At 36.0% G+C, this 19142-nt stretch overlaps 1 protein-coding gene across 1 annotated transcript in view; it reads left to right on the top strand.

Moving 5' to 3' along the window:
* Window positions 1-19025, top strand: part of LOC107568876 (ubiquitin-conjugating enzyme E2 E2) — a 36122-nt gene extending 17097 nt beyond the window's left edge. The window contains exons 3-5 of the mRNA XM_016254870.1: window positions 13674-13806; window positions 16486-16633; window positions 18239-19025. Of these exons, the coding sequence (XP_016110356.1) occupies window positions 13674-13806; window positions 16486-16633; window positions 18239-18336 (379 nt within the window). The 3' untranslated portion in view covers window positions 18337-19025. The remainder of the gene's footprint in view (window positions 1-13673; window positions 13807-16485; window positions 16634-18238) is intronic.
* Window positions 19026-19142: the final 117 nt, after the last annotated feature.

Here is a 19142-nt window from a genome sequence, read left to right as displayed (position 1 = left end):
CAAAACAGGGACGGTAATAGATGAGCGCCAGCCAACAAGAGCTGTCCGCACATTAGCTCCGCCCACTGCCGATACACCGGCATATCTTCTGCTTGTTCTTAAAAGCTGAATAATTGATTAATGAACTGTTATTTTGACAGGAAAATACAACAAAGGATATGGCTTACATGTAGCGCGTCGATTCAGCGTGGTATGCAAGGCTCTCTCTCTTTGCATGTGTGAGAAACACAGCGCTATCAGTAAAGCGACGGCGAGTCGTGCCTTCACACTAGTTTACGGTGCGTCAAATACAGGTGCGCTGCGTGCTACATACTGCGCATCCATTGAGTACATGACGTGATCCATTGAGCACATCCAAATAGTACAGATCGCTTGACTGAGAGCGAAACTCTCAAGCGCTCAGTCAGCGTGTTTATCGAGTGAAAATCTGTGTTGAACGCCTCTCACTCACATACTGGCGTGCAAAATCTAAGAATTTATTAGCCAATGGCTAATGTTAGATATTATTTAGTCGCCCAGAGTAAGATTTAGTCGCATATGCGAGTGATTTACTCGCAATGTAGAGGGTTGAATTTGTTTATTTTTATGTATCATTAATATTTTTTGTTTATTCGTTTTCTTTACTTATCCTTCATTTTTATTTATTTATTCATACATTTTATTTAATTGTAATATTTATTTATGAGTGAAGTTTGCGATGTTGTTGTGCTAGGTTTACGGTCTCTCTCCGGTTTAAAGCATTCACCTCATAAAAGGTATTTTTCACGTGTCAAAGCAGAAGGATGATGAATTCGCTTTACTTTCATGATGCAAGTGTCCGTTTATAAATATCAGAGCTGCAGATGGTAGCATATTCTTGCATTTTAATTCAGGGAGAATTAGAGGCAGTTTGCTCCATGGCTTTGTGCGTTTTATGCTGCTGAAGTAGTATCACTCATGCACAGTGTGCAAAGCCTGTTTATTATTATAATTATCCATGATGCATTATTCATAGACGGCCTAAGGCGAGCATACGAGAGCCGACTGTTCGACCGCCTTCGGGGGATTTGATTTCGATATGTAGCATAACTCTTAAATTCTCCAAGTTTAATATTGACCCCCTGGCATTTTTAATAGATTTGCGTGGAAATCAGATTACATGAGCAACTGAAGCGCTAAAAAGGGTCTATCATGGTACTTTTGTGCAACAGAATTTGGCAGCCAGGCAGAATAAACTCTTTGAACTGACATGGAAAATTCTATTGTGTCATGTTGTAATAGGATATTCACTTGGGCCCTGATCGAGCATAAAAGGTATTTTTCACGTGTCAAAGCAGAAGGATGATGAATTCGCTTTACTTTCATGATGCAAGTGTCCGTTTATAAATATCAGAGCTGCAGATGGTAGCATATTCTTGCATTTTAATTCAGGGAGAATTAGAGGCAGTTTGCTCCATGGCTTTGTGCGTTTTATGCTGCTGAAGTAGTATCACTCATGCACAGTGTGCAAAGCCTGTTTATTATTATAATTATCCATGATGCATTATTCATAGACGGCCTAAGGCGAGCATACGAGAGCCGACTGTTCGACCGCCTTCGGGGGATTTGATTTCGATATGTAGCATAACTCTTAAATTCTCCAATTGACCCCCTGGCATTTTTAATAGATTTGCGTGGAAATCAGATTACATGAGCAACTGAAGCGCTAAAAAGGGTCTATCATGGTACTTTTGTGCAACAGAATTCGGCAGCCAGGCAGAATAAACTCTTTGAACTGACATGGAAAATTCTATTGTGTCATGTTGTAATAGGATATTCACTTGGGCCCTGATCGAGCAAATATTTCCCTCTTAAGCGCTTGTTTCGGAACTAATTGCTTGCGTATTTGTGCGGGAGATGAGCTATTGGACGGTGTCATTAAAAGAAGCCGTATCATCAGAGAAAGCACAGACAAACTCGACTCAGCCGTAATTGTTAGCGGGGTATTTCACGGTCAGAGGAAGAGAAGATTGCTTCATTAAGTTCCTGTTCTGATAACCACCGCAGCACTGCATAATAGACCGTATTAACTGAATGATTACACAATTACAGAAGAGTGCTGCGCAGAAATGCTGAACTCCGGCAGATAATGTCTCTTTGGATTGAGATGCTGATTATATAAACAATTTAAAGCAAATGTTCATTGACAAAAAGAAAATGCAATCATTTACTTAGCCTCATGTTGCTCCAAACCAACATGACTTGCTTTCTTCTGTTAAAGAAAGTAAATCCATACGACTAGTGCACTATATTTCAAGTTTTGTGCAAGGAATAGACTAGAGATGCACCAAATATTTGGCTGCTAACGGTTTCTGTCTACATTTCAGGAGTGTTTTAGAAAATAGATCTAAAATATGAAGCGAAATTACATCTATTGATCCTGATATGGCAAAGTTAATAAAGTAAAATAAATCAATCAATACAGTAAAATCAAGTACTAATATAAATCAAATAAAGTAAAATAAGTCAATAAATCAATCAAGTAAAATCAATAAAGTAAAATAAATCACATAAAATATATCAATCAATAAAGTGAAATAAATCAATAAAAAAGTGAAATCACGTAAAATAAATCAATCAATAAAGTGAAATAAATCAATAAATAGACAAATTAAAATAAATCAATCGATAAATGAAGTCAAATAAATCAATAAATATGAATGAATGTCAACTTTGACCAGATCGAATAACCGAAACATTGACATGCTTTGAAAAGCAGCTTGAATATGAAGTTACCCAGGTTAAATAATTTGTAATGTAAACACTGCCTGATATCTTGCAGGAAAAATCTTGCATTTGTAGTTAAGATGCCGTTTTAACACTCAAAACAACATATATTTGTGTTTGCATTTTCCAAGATACTTTTATAGGATACTAGCTGATAAAAACAAGAATGAAAAACTACAAAAATGGCTTTTTGTGATGCCAAACACCATTGGTTTTTATGTCTTGTGTCTCAAACTTCACTGATGTCAGTGGTGCCATATTACTGAGATTAGAGAACTACAGCAGTGGATAAAATTCAGTAAAAAAACGTTCCTCGCACAAAGCTGTAGAATGGATCCAGAAATCTTGAAATATAAACAAATCACTGATGTTTTAGAGTCCCAGTCCCCATTTACTTTCATTATATGGGTGACTATATTCCTCAAAACCTTTTGTTTTCCTGCAGGTTTGCAATGGCATGAGAGTGAGTAAATGAAATCATTTTACGAACTCTCAGGTGTGCACTAAACTGCATTGTCCATCTTTATCGACTAGCGTTAACGAGGGTCGTATTTAATAATGTTTTCATCTACTACATTCGTCATTGATTAAACATGTCAGAGCCGTTACGTTAAAACCTGCTCGTTTTTTAGTTGATTATGTCTGTGCCTGCAGCTTCCGTTTAATTCCGCTCTGACCTTCTGGCTGAATGTGTGTTTGCTAATTAGTTTTGCACATTGACAGATCGCTCAACCTTGCCTGCAGCCCACACATTAATAATCACACATTGTTTCACATTGCATTTTCTTTTTGCAGTAATTAGATGCTCAGTAAGGCATGGGTACAAAAGCAAATAGAGAACGACAATATGTTGTTTGTTGTCACAAACTATTTAACTTTAGGAGTTTTCTTTCAATCCTGGTAGGGAAAGTTCTTACTGTCATTTCTCTCATGAACTGCGCTTTGTGATTTAGATTAGATGAAATTATGAATGAATATAGATGAATTTCATCCACGTCAAATTCAGAATGGTGTCTAACCTGACTAAGGTCTTTAACATATTTGCCTGCAGAGAGATACCATTAAAAGCCTTAAAGGGTTACTCCACCCCAAAATGAAAATTCTGTCATTAATTATTCACCCTCATGTCATTCCAAACCCGTAAGACCACTGTTCATCTTTGGAACACAAATTAAGATATTTTTGATGAATTCTGAGAGCTCTCTGACCCTCCCATAGACAGCAATGTAAGTAACACGATCCGCACCACACGGATACGTTTTCTACATTTATTTACGCTTTGATTTGAATAAAAACAACGTATCTGCGTGACGCAGCTGACACAGAATAGCATACGCTGTTTGCGTTCGGTGGATACTCTCCAAAATGGCATCAGGGTGACGCGGAGGAGACGAATTGTTGAATAAAGTCGTTATTTTTGTTTTCTTTGCATACAAAAAGTATTCTTGTAGCTTCGTAAAATTACAGTTGAACCCCTGATGCCACATGGATTATTTTGATCTTGCTACGTTTCTGCACGTTGATCGTGTTACTTACATTGCTGTCTTACGGGAGGGTCAGAGAGCTCTCGGAATGCATCAAATGTATTTAATAATTAAATACTTAATTAGTGTTTTGAAGATGAACGGAGGTCTTACGGGTTTGGAACGACACGAGGGTGAGTAATTAATGACAATTTTCATTTTGGGGTTGAGTAACCCTTTAATTGATGTACACGGTTTACTTGAATTCTCCTATTAGAGTTTTTAAGAGCCAAAAGTACAGAGGCTTCAGACTAATTTCCATTTGGACATCATTAAATCACGTTTCTGTGTCGTAGCTGACTGTGATCTTTTTCAAAAAGCACAATGGCTATCTCCGATGAAACTAGGGGTGTAAGAAAATATCGAAACACGTGAGTATCGCGATATTTTGTTTGGTGATACTGTATCGATTCTCAAAAACTGAATATCGATATTTAAAATAAAATAAATCGTACAAGATTCATGGCAGTGGTTTCGTTTTGAGTTTATATCCCAACCACTAGATAGCAGTCTTCATCTCTAAACTTAAAACAGTGACAGGAAATACTAGCATTAGGGCACGCCACTAATGTTAGCGTTAATATAGTTCGCTGTCGGTGTACAAAGCTGAAGTGTGGCGTCATTTGGGCTTTTATGGTAATGTCCGCCCTGGGACCCTGGTCCCACGTGAAAAGCCTTCGCGTGGGGCACGGCGGGCCGTAAGGTCGGCTGCAGCTTTCTCTCGTGTTGGGGGCGGTGCTCGTGTCGCGGTCTCAGCGATTCCATGTATTACATGTATTTTCCATGTATTTATAAATACAAACTGAAAAACCTGTGAAATCCAAGTGGAAAGGTTCTTAGAATGTTTAACATCTGTATTTCTTTTATTGTTTAACAGTTGTTTTGTTTTCTTTAGGAATCCTGCAACCACTTTTTTTTTTTCATTGATATTAAGCAGATGTAATTTTTTGTTCAGATCAAAATGTTATGACATTGTATGTTACAATTGTAAACTTAAACCGTGAACCTTTAAAGCAGGGTCTAAAAATTTTATTTTTTTTATAAAATAGTTTATACATATTATAGCCTACATTTAACTAAAGAATACTGCAAGCGCTTTAAACGAGGAACATAAATACAAACTGAAAAACCTGTGAGCATCTAAGAATGTTTAACATCTGTATTTATTTTATCGTTTTAAAATTGTTTTGTTTTCTTTAAGAATCCTGCAAGCACTTTATTTTTCATTGATATTAAGCAGATGTAATTATTTTGTTCAGATCAAAATGTTATGACATTGTATGTTACAATTGTAAACTTAAAATGTGAACCTTTAAAGCAGGGTCTAAAAAAATATATGGTCTTTTTATAAAAATACTTATTATACATTTAACTAAAGGATCCTTTCATTTTTCCCCCTTGAGTCGTACGGCACAAAAAGTGGTTCAATAACATTGAATGTTACAGGGACTGATTATTGCAAATGCAGATCCCACTGTGTTCTGGTTAAATAATTTGTATTTATTTAGGCCTATTGATTTTTTTTGCAAAGGTTTGCATATGGTGGTGTGTTTTAAATGACAGCTTTCCAAAAAATATATAAAATATCGCAATTTTATATTTATCGCAAAATAGTATCGCAACATATCGTATCGCAACCCCTGTATCGTGATGCATATCGTATCGCCAGATTTTTGTCAATACACAGCCCTAGAAACAACGTTAATTGCACAATTGTACGATTTCGTGGTTTGCTTTTTCTGTCATTTAAAAGGAAATCATCTTGATTTTTATATATATACAAAGACTTCTATGAATGTTTTGAGTTTGGAATCGTTGAAACATGAAAAACTGATTAAAAGAAATGAGCGCAAGAATGAGCGCTCATCTACTGTTGCCCCGAGCACTTATAATTGAAATACATTTTTAAAACGCATTATTTTAAATGTATACTGCTGAAATACTATTTCAATTCAATTATAACACTTTAAATATTTATACTTTATGTATTTATTGATATATTATATACTTTATATAAATACTTATACAAGTATGTTTCTTTAATATTTCTTACCACTTTGTAGAAAAATATTTATATTCTAAAATATACTCTAAATATTTTTTGATTGATTTCAACATATTAAATATATATGTATATTTTTATATACATTCGCTATACATATATTTATCAACTATTTTTCCTTGTTGGCAAAAAAATATTTAAAATAATTTTAAATCTTTAAAATAATTTTTAAATGTATACTTTAAATATGCTTTTATTTTATTTATGTGATCATTTATTGTGTTTCAACATTTACTTTGTAATATTCATTGATTCAATATACAAATACTTATTATATATAATTGTTTTTTTTTTTTTACTAGCTGCAACTATCAAAAATGTTGAGCACTGAGATGCTGGTTACTTAAAAAATAAAAATAAAAAAATAAATACTTAAGCATCTGACCTTTTTAATAACACCATGAGTGGCATGTTATGCTTTTATATTGTTAATGATTATATTAAAGGTCACATATTTTACACCTTTCTGGAGTTTTATTTTAAGTCTTGATGTCCTTAAGAATATATATTTGTGGTATAAGTACCAAAAACCATCTCAATATATTTTTACAGCTCCTCACTCAGGAGCTCTGCAGAGAATAGGTCGATTTTGGCCTGTCTAATTAATATTCATGAGCCTCTCTTCTGATTGGCCTGTTGTTTTCTGAGTGATGCACGGCCAGGCCAACCACAGGTAACTAGGGTCATGTATGCTGTAGCTTGCTGTGAATTAGTGATACTCAAGTAAGGTCAATAGAAACACCGGTAATGGTGGTCACTACTGAGGGAAATGTTGTCCGGCCTTACATGTTTGAGCCGAACTTTCACAACAACTCTGTGACTGTTCTTGAATGGCCCAGCCAGAGCCCTGACTTAAACCCAATTGAGCATCTCTGGAGAGACCTAAAAATTGCTGTCCACCAACGTTTACCATCCAACCTGCCAGAACTGGAGAGGCTCTGCAAGGAGGAATGGCAGAGGATCCCTAAATCCAGGTGTGAAAAACTTGTTGCCTCTTTCCCAAAAAGACTCATGGCTGTATTAGATCAAAAGGGTGCTTCTACTAAATACTGAGCAAAGGGTCTGAATACTTAGGACCATGTGATATTTCAGTTTTTCTTTTTTAATAAATCTGCAAAAATGTCAACAATTCTGTGTTTTTTTGTCAATATGGGGTGCTGTGTGTACATTAATGAGGAAAAAAAATTAACTTAAATGATTTTAGCAAATGGCTGCAATATAACAAAGAGCGAAAAATTTAAGGGGGTCTGAATACTTTCCCTACCCACTGTATAGTCTAAATAAAACAATTTGCAACCGTTACTATTATTACACTTGTATACAAAACGTTGTATTATGCTTGTTATAGAGTGTGTGACGTCACGTGCACTACGGTTGACGCGGTTGTCACAGCGACCGTCACAGCCCTACTGTGCAATGATGTAGTTTCCTGACATCCAGACTGAACAGCGTTTTCTCGACATGTTTCCGTGTTGTTGTTGTTGCTCAGCAATGGCATGGGCGCGATGTTGTATGGGGGTTTGGCAAAAGGAGAGTGGGATGGTGGGCGGTGCTCGGGGTGGTGACTGAAAGCGGTGACTGAGTAGTTCTGACGTCACCTTTTCATGGAAGTCACAACGGTTCGTGAAAAATCACGGCTACTTTATGCAGGCTGTGTGTATTTGACTGTGGATTGACTGTTTTGAAACTTATATGGTAGTTACATAGCACCTAAACCTCAGTTATCATGAAAAAAGCCAGGAAATTTCAGTTTTGACAATAAGGGACCTTTAAATTAAACTGCATTTCCCACAAGGCCAGCGGGATTCTTGAAAGCTCTGCAGTCATGAGATATCAGCTGCTATTTCTGTCTCTGTGAGGCGACCATTACTCATCTGCATTTCTGCATTTAGCAAATAGTTAATTTTGTTAGTCAGCTTTACTTTTAATGTATTGCTATTCATGCAGCAGGGTTTGTATAACCTGTAAGTGTAAGTGCAATGCATGTCTGTTTTGTTTTTTCAGATAAGCAGTAGGATTCAAGGTTTTGAAGTGGAGTGCTGAACCAGTGTCCCCCCCCCCCTCCCCCAAGTCTAATGAGTTTGAATAGGAAGCTGAAAGCTCAATAACAAGGTCGATTAACTGCGCTGTTTAAACTCGTTCACCGTGGCCAGTGGTGGTGATGGTGGAGGGGGTTGGTTGTTGCGGGGCAACCGTCAGCATTGGCATGTACCCAGAGGTCTTTGCCCGTCGGATCCGAACAGAGGTTTTGCCCACTGGCACCTGCCATCAGTTAATTGTCACGACATTGAAAGCAAATGGGCATTTACAGGAAATGACCCGCTCACTAGAAGAACCACAAACCACCCGTTGAAGCACGCTTCAGCATGTGTGTCATTCAGACTTATTAGTGCGTTCTTATTGTTCATGGGTTAGTGATGGGTTAGTGAACAAACCCTTAAACCAAAGTATTAAACTTCTGTGCTTTTTGGTCAGTTTGAGAATTTGGTCAGAAAGCATCTGCAACATGTCTAATGATTTTTGTTCTAAATATGCCTGACAAGATATTTTTGATATACAAATTATTGTTACACTGAATTCCTTTTTTTTTTCTTTTTTTTTCTTTTTTTTCTTCTTCTGTCAGGGTAAAAAATGTATAATTACTATTTCATTATTTTTTGTTGTTTTTCATTTTATATATATATATTAGGGCTGTCAGTTTAATGTGTTAACTTAATTAGTTATGAAAAAATAGCGCAATTAAAATATTTTAACGCACTGGCCACGCTCCCAGACCTGTATGTCATCTTACATTTCATACTGTTGACAAATATGATGCAGGGCTACAACTTCATAAATGCTGTTATGCCGTAAAATGCAAGATATTGGGGGGGAAAATGCCCGTATGTCTCATATCTCTTTGTCTCATATTTATATAATAAGCGATATCACACAAGTGCCGCTTTTGTTCTGATTTGCACGAGTGCAAATGTGATTTGATACAACAGTTCAGTAAATAAGAAGTTAATAGGGCTGCCACGATTATGAAATTTGGCTGACGATTAATTGTCTAAAAATAGTCGCAATTATTGCAATTGTCTGTTTTAGGGCTTTGGCAATTATGCCGATTATCACGAATAATTGTCTGTTTTTATGGCTTTCATTATATAATTGATTAATTTAAGGGTTCAGTAAATAATTATGATGTTATCTTTTAATCTTTTTGAGTTATTATTTTGCAGTGTAAGATTACAAAGAGTATTCCAAATTCTAAGAATTGGCCAATACCGATCCAACACCAGCGCTACTTTTTTTCGACACCACTACAGAATATCATTACTGTGTTTGTGGAACTAATGGTCACTCTTTTAAACCCTTTGTTAAACGCAATCCACTAAATACTCACTTCCTCATTACAGAGGAAAACTACATTTGAATAAAAATATATAAGCTATGAAATTAAACTAGCTGACTGTATAATTTAGCCGCAAAAACAATATCTTGAAAAATCTTTGGTGCACATTATACAATTTAAACATGTTTATTCTGTTAACTATTTTGTTCACAAATAATACTACTGATGATAAAGAACGGGTTGAATGTTAACCACTTTCGTTTCCATATAACTATAAACTATGATAAAAGTTTATCAGCATGCATTGAATGATCCCATGTTGTAGCATAAAAAAAAAAAAAAATATATATATATATATATATTGCGACCAAATCATGTGCTTGTGCGACCAGCTGAGAAAGTTAGTTGCAAAACAGCGACCAGTGGGAAGAATGAGTCTGGAGCCCTGTATATGCTATACAGTGCATGAAAAGCAAACTGGTGCTCTTCGGTTTCTTTTGGTGTATGACTCCCCCCTTGTCTCGTATAAAAAGCACAATAATCGCGGTTGTCTGAAACAACCACGGTTAGAACAAATAATCGCGATTAGACTGTTATTTAATTATCGCGACAGGCCTAGAAGTTAATATTGTGTTATATTTTAAACACAATATTGTGTGTTTCCATTTTGCCAACGAAAATATTACCTATAAAGCCACAGCAGATCTGTTGTGCGTCTCCGAGCAACACAACGGTGTTTAGTTTCTGAATGAATCCATGTTTTGAACGAATCTTGTGAACCAATGATTCAAAGACCCATTCATAGAGAGCCGTTTACTTCATTCCTGAATGAATCAGCCGTTTAAACGAATCAACTCATAAAGACATACATCTGCTGGTAGTTTCAGTTTCTAAAGGGTTACTCCACCCCAAAATGAAATTGTTTGGTGGAAGAATACTGTTTTTATTTATATCATTACACTTTATTTGCTCTTGTTTTATTCTGTGGAATAACCGTTTTATAAAAGCAATAAGCCCCGTGAAGCCGTGGTTTACAGTGAATTTATAACCGCTAAGGGGCGTTGTTAGGCACGACGCGGAGCTTGGGGCTTATTGCTTTAATTTGATGCATTCCGAGAGCTCTCTGACCCTCCCATAGACAGCAATGTAAGTAACACGATCAAGGTTCAGAAACGTAGCAAGGATCCATGTGACATTAGTGGTTCAACCGTAATTTTACGAAGCTACGAGAATACTTTTTGTACACAAAGAAAACAAAAATAACGACTTTATTCAACAATTCGTCTCCTCCGCGTCACCGTAGCGCCATTTTGGAGAGTATCCACTGAACACAAACAGCGTATGCTCTTCTGTGTCAACCGTACCACACGGATGCGTTGTTTTTGTTCAAATCAAAGCGTAAATAAACGTAGAAAACGTATCTGATGTATGGCTGTAACTACATCTGAGAACTGGTCGTCTGTTGAACAATGCCGCTCATCTTACAGACGTTTGCTTCCCAGATCATTTTTCACATTGTAATAAGAGCGCATTATTTCCGTTTCTTTCTTCTGCTTGTGAAACTTTGATTACAGCTGATGTTACTTGTTGCCCCGGGCCAAAAGCAAATCTGAAGCGGTCAGGAATTTCATTCAACATTTTAAGTTAAATTCAAATGTTCCTAATATTATTAATTTCAATATCACACCTCTCACATTATCATGTGCAGAACGATTTCTGCAATTTTAAGCATCTCCCTTTATTGTTACTCATGCAGGGAAGCAGCATTCACTAGAAGAGCGGTGTGTGTGTGATACTGTGATTAGTGGTGTTTGCCAAGGCAAGTGTCTGTGTATTTTAAGCATCTCCCTTTATTGTTACTCATGCAGGGAAGCAGCATTCACTAGAAGAGCGGTGTGTGTGTGTGATACTGTGATTAGTGGTGTTTGCCAAGGCAAGTGTCTGTGCTATTATTATTCATACTTGCAGTTAGTGATTTGTTTGGTGTACTTAAACTAGGTATTAAACTTCATTGTGCGCGTCATCTCCAGAAATGAATGATTTCTCAAATCATTGTTAAGGGAACGGTGTGCTGTTAGAGATCAGATGTGTCATTTTCACCTGAAGGATGTTAAAACGGGTGAAAAACACCCCACAGACGCACACTGAATGAGACACCCGAGCGATCAGAAGATCATAGACACTTAGTAAGACAAGGGCTGCTCAATTATGGCACAAATCATAATCATGTATATTTTGGTCAGTACAGAAATCACGATTATTTATCACGATTACTCATTGAAATAACCTAGCAACACCCTGGAAACCACCCAGAACACCCCAGTAGCCACATAGCAACCATACACATTTTCTCTTGAAAATGTACAAAGCTAGTTTACCATTAATCTTTTAAGATGACAGGTGTATCCACAGTATTTCATGATCTTTTGCTGGATCATACAGGTCATGAATATGGATTGGGAATTGTAAGGATATTCAGATGAACAAGATTGCCAGCCCTAGTCATGAATGTACATGCATTCACTTTTGCCATCCGTTTATGAACACAAATGAATAAGCATTATGAGAAAAAGAGCCGCGGGACGGACTACCATCCACAACACAAGTACTTATCAAGTGTGTCTGCTGCTGTTTACCAGAGCCCAGATCTAAGGCTCGTTTATCATTATGGACTGGATCTGCTCCCAGTCTGTTTGTTTGGCACAGATACAGCAGTCGAACGAGTCGTAAATCTTCAATATGACACTTATCACGAGGGAATCCTGCAGATGTGGCAGCCCTTTGACAAACGAGCTCAAAGATGTGCTCTAAAGTCCTGTTGTTCTTTCTTCACCAGCTTTGGCTCAGCCGTCAGCAAGGTTTCGGCAGATCTGAGAGTGAATTTACACTTGCTTTATGTATTAATAATGTCACAGTCAGACAGAGGAATAGTCAAGTGTTTTAAGAAAACGAGAAATAGTTTATTAGATTAAGTGTTTCTTAGTGATCTTTATCACACTAAAATTGCATGTTTGAAATATCTAGATTATCTTTAAATAGGGTCACTCATAATTTTTTTGGGCCCTATGAAATCCGTTTAATTTTTTCCCAAATGTTGTTTTTTCCGTTAAAATTTTATATTTAGAATTTAAAATTTCTAGACTCTGTTTTAATGGTTAAATTAAATGTTATTAATCAAAATGCATGTCTAATTAATTGAAATCATGAAACTTACACAATTTAACAGCAATGTATTAAAAGTTTTTTTCTGGCAAATATTACTTTAAAATGTTTTAATAATAATTGTATTATTAATAGTAGTAGTAGTAGTACTATCATTACATGAAGTAATATATTTCTGTCATAGTTTCTTCAAGTTAAACAAAAGTTTTATTTTGACTGTTTGCTGTGAAGACCTTTCGGTTTCTGTTTGTGTATTTGACGATATTTTTACTCTGAAGAAACCGTAAACTGATCATGACGTGAATCTCAGAGCAGTTCTAGAGATTGTTCATGTGTTCATCTACTCATATATTGAAGCAGCAGAGGCTGAAAAAACTGAGCATTGCGCACACTTCATGTGTGTAGTAAACGAAACATGACATGCTCAACATGCAGGATTCATATTTAAATACTATTTTGTACAGCTTAATATTCACAGACACTAGTCCATATCGCATATTGTTTTAAGTGTACTGACCTACTTTTGATTTATTCATCCAAAATTTGCCAAATTCCATGACAATCCGCATTATACAGTAAATTCCATTTTTATGACTGGATTCCGCATTATGCATTGTATCTTGAGGTAGTTGGCAAAATCGAAGACTACTAGCTTCCAAAGATGGTCAGTGGAGAGAGAGACCATCTGGTTTTCAGTGATTCGTCTCCTTTAGCATGAGGCCAGTGCTGATGTGTCTGCAGTGTCGTGTTTGACTCATGAATTAATGATGATTTATCTTCCTGGAATGGAATCCTCGTTCAGTCCCTGTTTAACTTCTCAAATCTCTTCTCTTTGTTCCACTAACAGCGCCGGTCCCAAAGGAGACAACATCTATGAATGGAGGTCAACTATTTTAGGACCACCGGGCTCTGTGTATGAAGGAGGGGTCTTTTTCCTTGACATTGCATTTACACCTGACTACCCATTTAAACCACCCAAGGTAAGAGCGAAGAAATATCCGTGGCATATGAGTGTGCATTGAACTTAGGGGATGATTGATATGGTTTTCAATGACAACTAAAGAGCAGAGCTGAAGATGCCTGATGCCAAATGCACACTTTCTGAGATATACAACCTTTCATCAAAGTTGTCCTAAAACCAAAACAATACCCGTTCTTGAAGTTTGATCCACTTCAAATGTTGACTACTGTATATACACACCATCATACAGCCAATTAAAAAATCCACATCTGTCAGCAACTAATGCATCTGCAACTCTTTCTGCAAGGTACATTTATGCCAGTAAGTGGTGACAAGTGACTCTATCAGATGAATGAGTCACTGACTCGTTTTTGAATCGACTCATTCAGAACACTGATTCAACTTTGAGTGAGTCACTGAATCGTTCATTTGATTTAAACAAAGGCCTAAAAGCCAAAAACTCATCACCAATCACCAATGACTTGTACATATAGGTACAGTCATTTTAGACACTTCCAAAACTGTTGCAACAGAGATGGAAATACAATTTTTAAATACTATGTTTCCATCTTTGTTGCCAAAGTTTTGGAAGTGCCTTTTTCTAAAGAAGGAGGTGTCCCAATAATTTTGTCCATTGGTGTTTGGTGATGAGTTTTTGGTATTTGTTTTATGTACTTGATTATGTTTCTGTATCATAACATGAGTAATTCTTACTGAAAATGATTGTTAATGGGTAAAAGTGTAATTGATGCTGAAAAATGACAAGAATTATTATAAACTGCAGCACTTATTACTACTTATAGCAGTTAAATTTTATTCTATTAAATTTCTGCTTCCTTCAAATCACTATTGCTACTTCAGTTCAGACTCGGAAACTGAATTGGAATTTAAAACCTCAATTCTGTTTAACGGTGAACTTCATTTTTTTCTGTCAGTGCCTTAAGGGCCATTTTATTCAGTCTCTGTCATCCCAGCCCCCCTCAGCAGCGCCGTTCCCCAGGGCCCGTGTGTCTCTATCATTGTCCTTTAACACCCCTTCCAATCTGTCTCTAAACCCCATGTAAATCAGGATGTTCATTTAGAAACGGCCATGTTATGTCCCACATGCGTTTGTTCTCTGGGCTCTTGTGGGTTTGTAGGTAGACAGGATAAAGGAAGTCGTTCTGGTGGCAATTAAACTGTCATGAATCTCAAGGCAAGGAATGTCAAGGTCCATTAAATGTTTGCCCTGAAAGCCTCGGGCTCTTGCACAGATGTCTCGCACACACCCAACATGTTGAGGCTCTTTTTAGTTTAGTTCCTAGTTCATACAGACACGTTTCCTGCGTTTAAGATACTTGAATGTGGCAGTGGCATAACCTCAGATATTAACTACAGCAATTGATTCAGGTGGGGAATTCATGCTGTTGTTCATTTAATAATTTGTTCAAACAATGCAACACATAAAATTTGCATGGCACAGGTCCTCATCTCGCAGGCCAGTTTATTTGAAGTTGTGAAGGATATCGTATACTAATCACGATCTGGTGAATTTATCCCTCCACCATGATCCACACACCTGATTTGGCTCTTTAAATGGCTGAAGGTTTATTTGATTACACCACACATCTAGATATATATCTTTTGATGAATTATGCATCTGTTTTCAATACATTTCTGTTTATTGCTATTTAAAGCAAAAAAATTATAATAATAATTGCATTACTTTTGACGTTTAAAAAGTGAAGTGTACAATTTCTGTACCACAGAAAATTAATATTGTTTCTGTTATTAGTGGTAGTGTTATTTTACTGTCATTGAGATACTATAATAGCTTTTATTCATATTTAGTTCGTTTTCATTTTAGTTAGTCATTTTTGTTGTCTTTGTCATTTTCATTATTTTTTTGTTTTTATTTTCTAAATGTTTGTTATTTTAGTACTTTGACTTTAATCTAATGTTTTCTTGGCAACTGGCTGAAATAAAAATGTTTTTATACTAATGTGTAGGCTATACAGTATTCATTTCAGTTTTAGTTTCTGAATTTTTTAAGTTTAGAATTGTTCATTTTTTTTATTTAATTTTTTTAGTGGTTTAACTATAATAACCCTAGCTTGTGGTTAGCATGCATGCTCTAATATGTGACCCTGGACCACAAAACTTCTTAAGTGTCAATTTTTCAAAATTGAGATGTATACATCATCTGAAAGCTGAATAAATAAGCTTTCCATTGATGTATGGTTTGTTAGGATATCATGTGCTCGTGCGACCAACTGAGAAAGTTAGTCGCAAAAGCGCGACCAGTGGGAAGAATTAGTCTGGAGCCCTGGGATAATATTTGGCCGTGATACAACTATTTGCAAATCTGTAATCTGAGGGTGCAAAATATATATATATATTGAGAATCACTTTTAAAGCTGTCCAAATGAAGTTCTTAGCAATGCATATTACTAATCAAAAATTCAGTTTTGATATATTTACGATAGGAAATTTACTAAATATCTTCATGGAACATGATATTTACTTAATATCCTAATGATTTTTGGCATAAAAGAAAAATCTATAATTTTGACCCATACAATGTATTTTTGGCTATTGCTACAAATATACCCCAGAGACTTAACACTGCTTTTGTGCTCCAGGGTCACATATATGGTGCACTAATGTTGCTACAAATTCAATCCTATCAGCCTTCCATTGAATGTCTTACCTTTCCCAGGTAACGTTTCGTACGAGGATCTACCACTGTAACATCAACAGTCAGGGTGTGATCTGTCTGGACATCCTGAAGGACAACTGGAGTCCTGCCCTCACCATCTCTAAGGTGCTGCTGTCCATCTGCTCTCTCCTCACAGACTGTAACCCAGGTAAGACTCAAACACTCAGTATGTTCTTCTGATCAGGCATCATTCAAGTCTGTAGCACAAACGGTGCGGGACGAGTTGCATGCTAAAGTTTCATATTTAACGTGGGGTTAAGGCTGTACGAATAAATTAAATGAAACCGAATCATGTTATGGCTTAGTGTAAATTGCAACGGCTGCAGTTTAATTAAATAGATGCACAGTGTGTTTTCAAAGTGAACCTTTTAAACCAGCTGTTGTCAAGCTGCCTGCAGTTTTCTGCCAAAATTAAAGCTTGATGGTTTAATGTTTCAAAATGAGGACATGACGACAGCCATAAATATTAGTATTGCAATTTTACAGTTGTACTATAAAATATTATATTAATAAAATATTACAATTATTTATTTTACAGAAAAATATTACAATATTTCATGTAATATGTCTTCGTTTTTTTATTATTATTATTATTGTATTATACTACAATATTAAACTAAATGAAAAATATTACATAACACAAAATATTGTAATTTTACTATAAAAAATAAATATTTAAAAAATATAATAATAATAATGTATTATGTCATTATCTAATAATTATTATTATATTATTAATATTATTTTACTACTTGCTGAGAACTTTTCTTCACGGAAGCTTTGCGTTAAACCAGTGAGATAACGAAATATTTAATCTCTAATCAATATTTTTTGTCCAATTATTTGTCCAGTTAGTTTTGGCACTGAGGTAAAAGTTAGCTTGCATTCGCTATATAACAGTGGGTGGAGGTCACGAAGATGACGGAGCAAATTTGATGCGTTTCCCCCTTTTGCAGCGACTTTCTTCTTGCAAGATCTGCAGACAGGGTGACCGTCCTCGATTAAATTGCCTTCAGGACTCTTGTAAAAGCCAAAATACGACCAGACCACCGATTTGGTTCTCTTAGATGGCTGAAAAATCTCCCGAGCGCTGTCACTGCCTTCCGCCATTTCGTCTCGTGCAAAAACAACAACAACAACAACAACACTGCATGCTGCTTCTGCGTCAGACTAATGCTGGTTGGACAGGATTTACCACGAGTTTTCAAAAGCGCGATAATCAAACACGGTTTTGATGATAATAAAATTTTAAACGGTAATACTAACCGTCAGTGCATTTTATCGTGATTTATCGTGAAACCGGTAATCGTTACATCCCTATTACCTAAATAAGTGTTAATTATTACAAAATAAAAAATGAATATTTGAGGTATTAATAAACTAATAATAATAATAATAACAATATAAAAATATTATATTTTTGTTATATTAAAACGGTTTATTATTATATAATATTCATAATTTAGTAATGTTTCTTAAATATTAAATTTTATTTTACAGTAAAATATTGTGTTGTGTAATATTTCTTTTGTTTAGTAGTAGTAATAATAATAATAATAATTATTATTATTATTATCATAGGAGTTTTTTAGAAACCGAAAAACACATTTTCCTCAAATTGTGCAGCTGTAGTTAGGTCTGTGTTCAAATCATTCACCGTAAGTATGCGCAGTAGTTTAGCCCCTAAGCGGCAGATGAAATGTGTTTTGTATTCGGTTGATTAACGCGCTGATGACGGCTCTTGTGTCCGCAGCGGATCCTCTGGTCGGGAGCATCGCCACACAGTACTTGACCAACAGAACGGAACATGACAGAATAGCTAAACAGTGGACGAAGAGATACGCCACATAAAGCGGGCCGTACAGTATCGACACAAACACACACTATATCCCCCCTCAGCCCTGCTGTGCCTCTACCTCTCCCCGTCTGCTGAAAGCACACTCACCAAGTGCAACAATAGATCTGGCCCCTCTTCCTTCCAACTTCCTCTAGACCTTTCTGTGAAGAAACTGTCCTTTGTTCCTTGTTGACTTGAAAGCTTCTTTTTATACAAAGAGTAGATTGGGACTTTATTTTCCAACTATCCGAATGTTTGAATTACCTTAGGAGAAAAGGAATACTATTGTTATTATTATTGTCCTTCAACTTAATGTATATCCTTTCTTTTTAAGTGGCATCAGGAACAAATACAGCTTATGAACTACTTTATTTCTCTCATCACTGTATAGTGTTTTTTTTCCCCCTCCTCTCTCTCTCTCTCCTTTTGTTAATAGTCAGTAAGACTTCCATGCATGTAAGCGGATGACCAGTCACATCCTTTCAACTCCAAACTCAGCCCTCTTGTTTTGTTTGTATGTATTTTTTAAAGTCATGGCAGCCACTTGACGATAGGCTTGCTTGTGAATTAAAAAAAATAGGAAATGAAAAAAAAAAAAAAAAAGATGTGTACATATTGCTACATGCCACCTCTGGCCAGAATGGACTGTTGTGCACTTGCTTCATGAAAAACACCATAAATAAACACTGTGGCTGAATTGTCATTTCTTGTATGTAACGTTGTATGTTCAGTGCATGTGTTTTTCTCTCTAGTGTTACGCATGACTTCCTGTGCATCTGTTACAAGCGCTTTAAACATCAGTCACACTATACTGCAAAAT

Source organism: Sinocyclocheilus grahami, unplaced genomic scaffold, assembly GCF_001515645.1.
Source record: "Sinocyclocheilus grahami isolate Dianchi unplaced genomic scaffold, SAMN03320097.WGS_v1.1 scaffold1288.1, whole genome shotgun sequence".
NCBI classification, from domain to species: Eukaryota; Metazoa; Chordata; class Actinopteri; order Cypriniformes; family Cyprinidae; genus Sinocyclocheilus; species Sinocyclocheilus grahami.
Note: the sequence above shows the minus strand (reverse complement) of the source record. Positions and strands in the feature narration are given on the sequence as shown.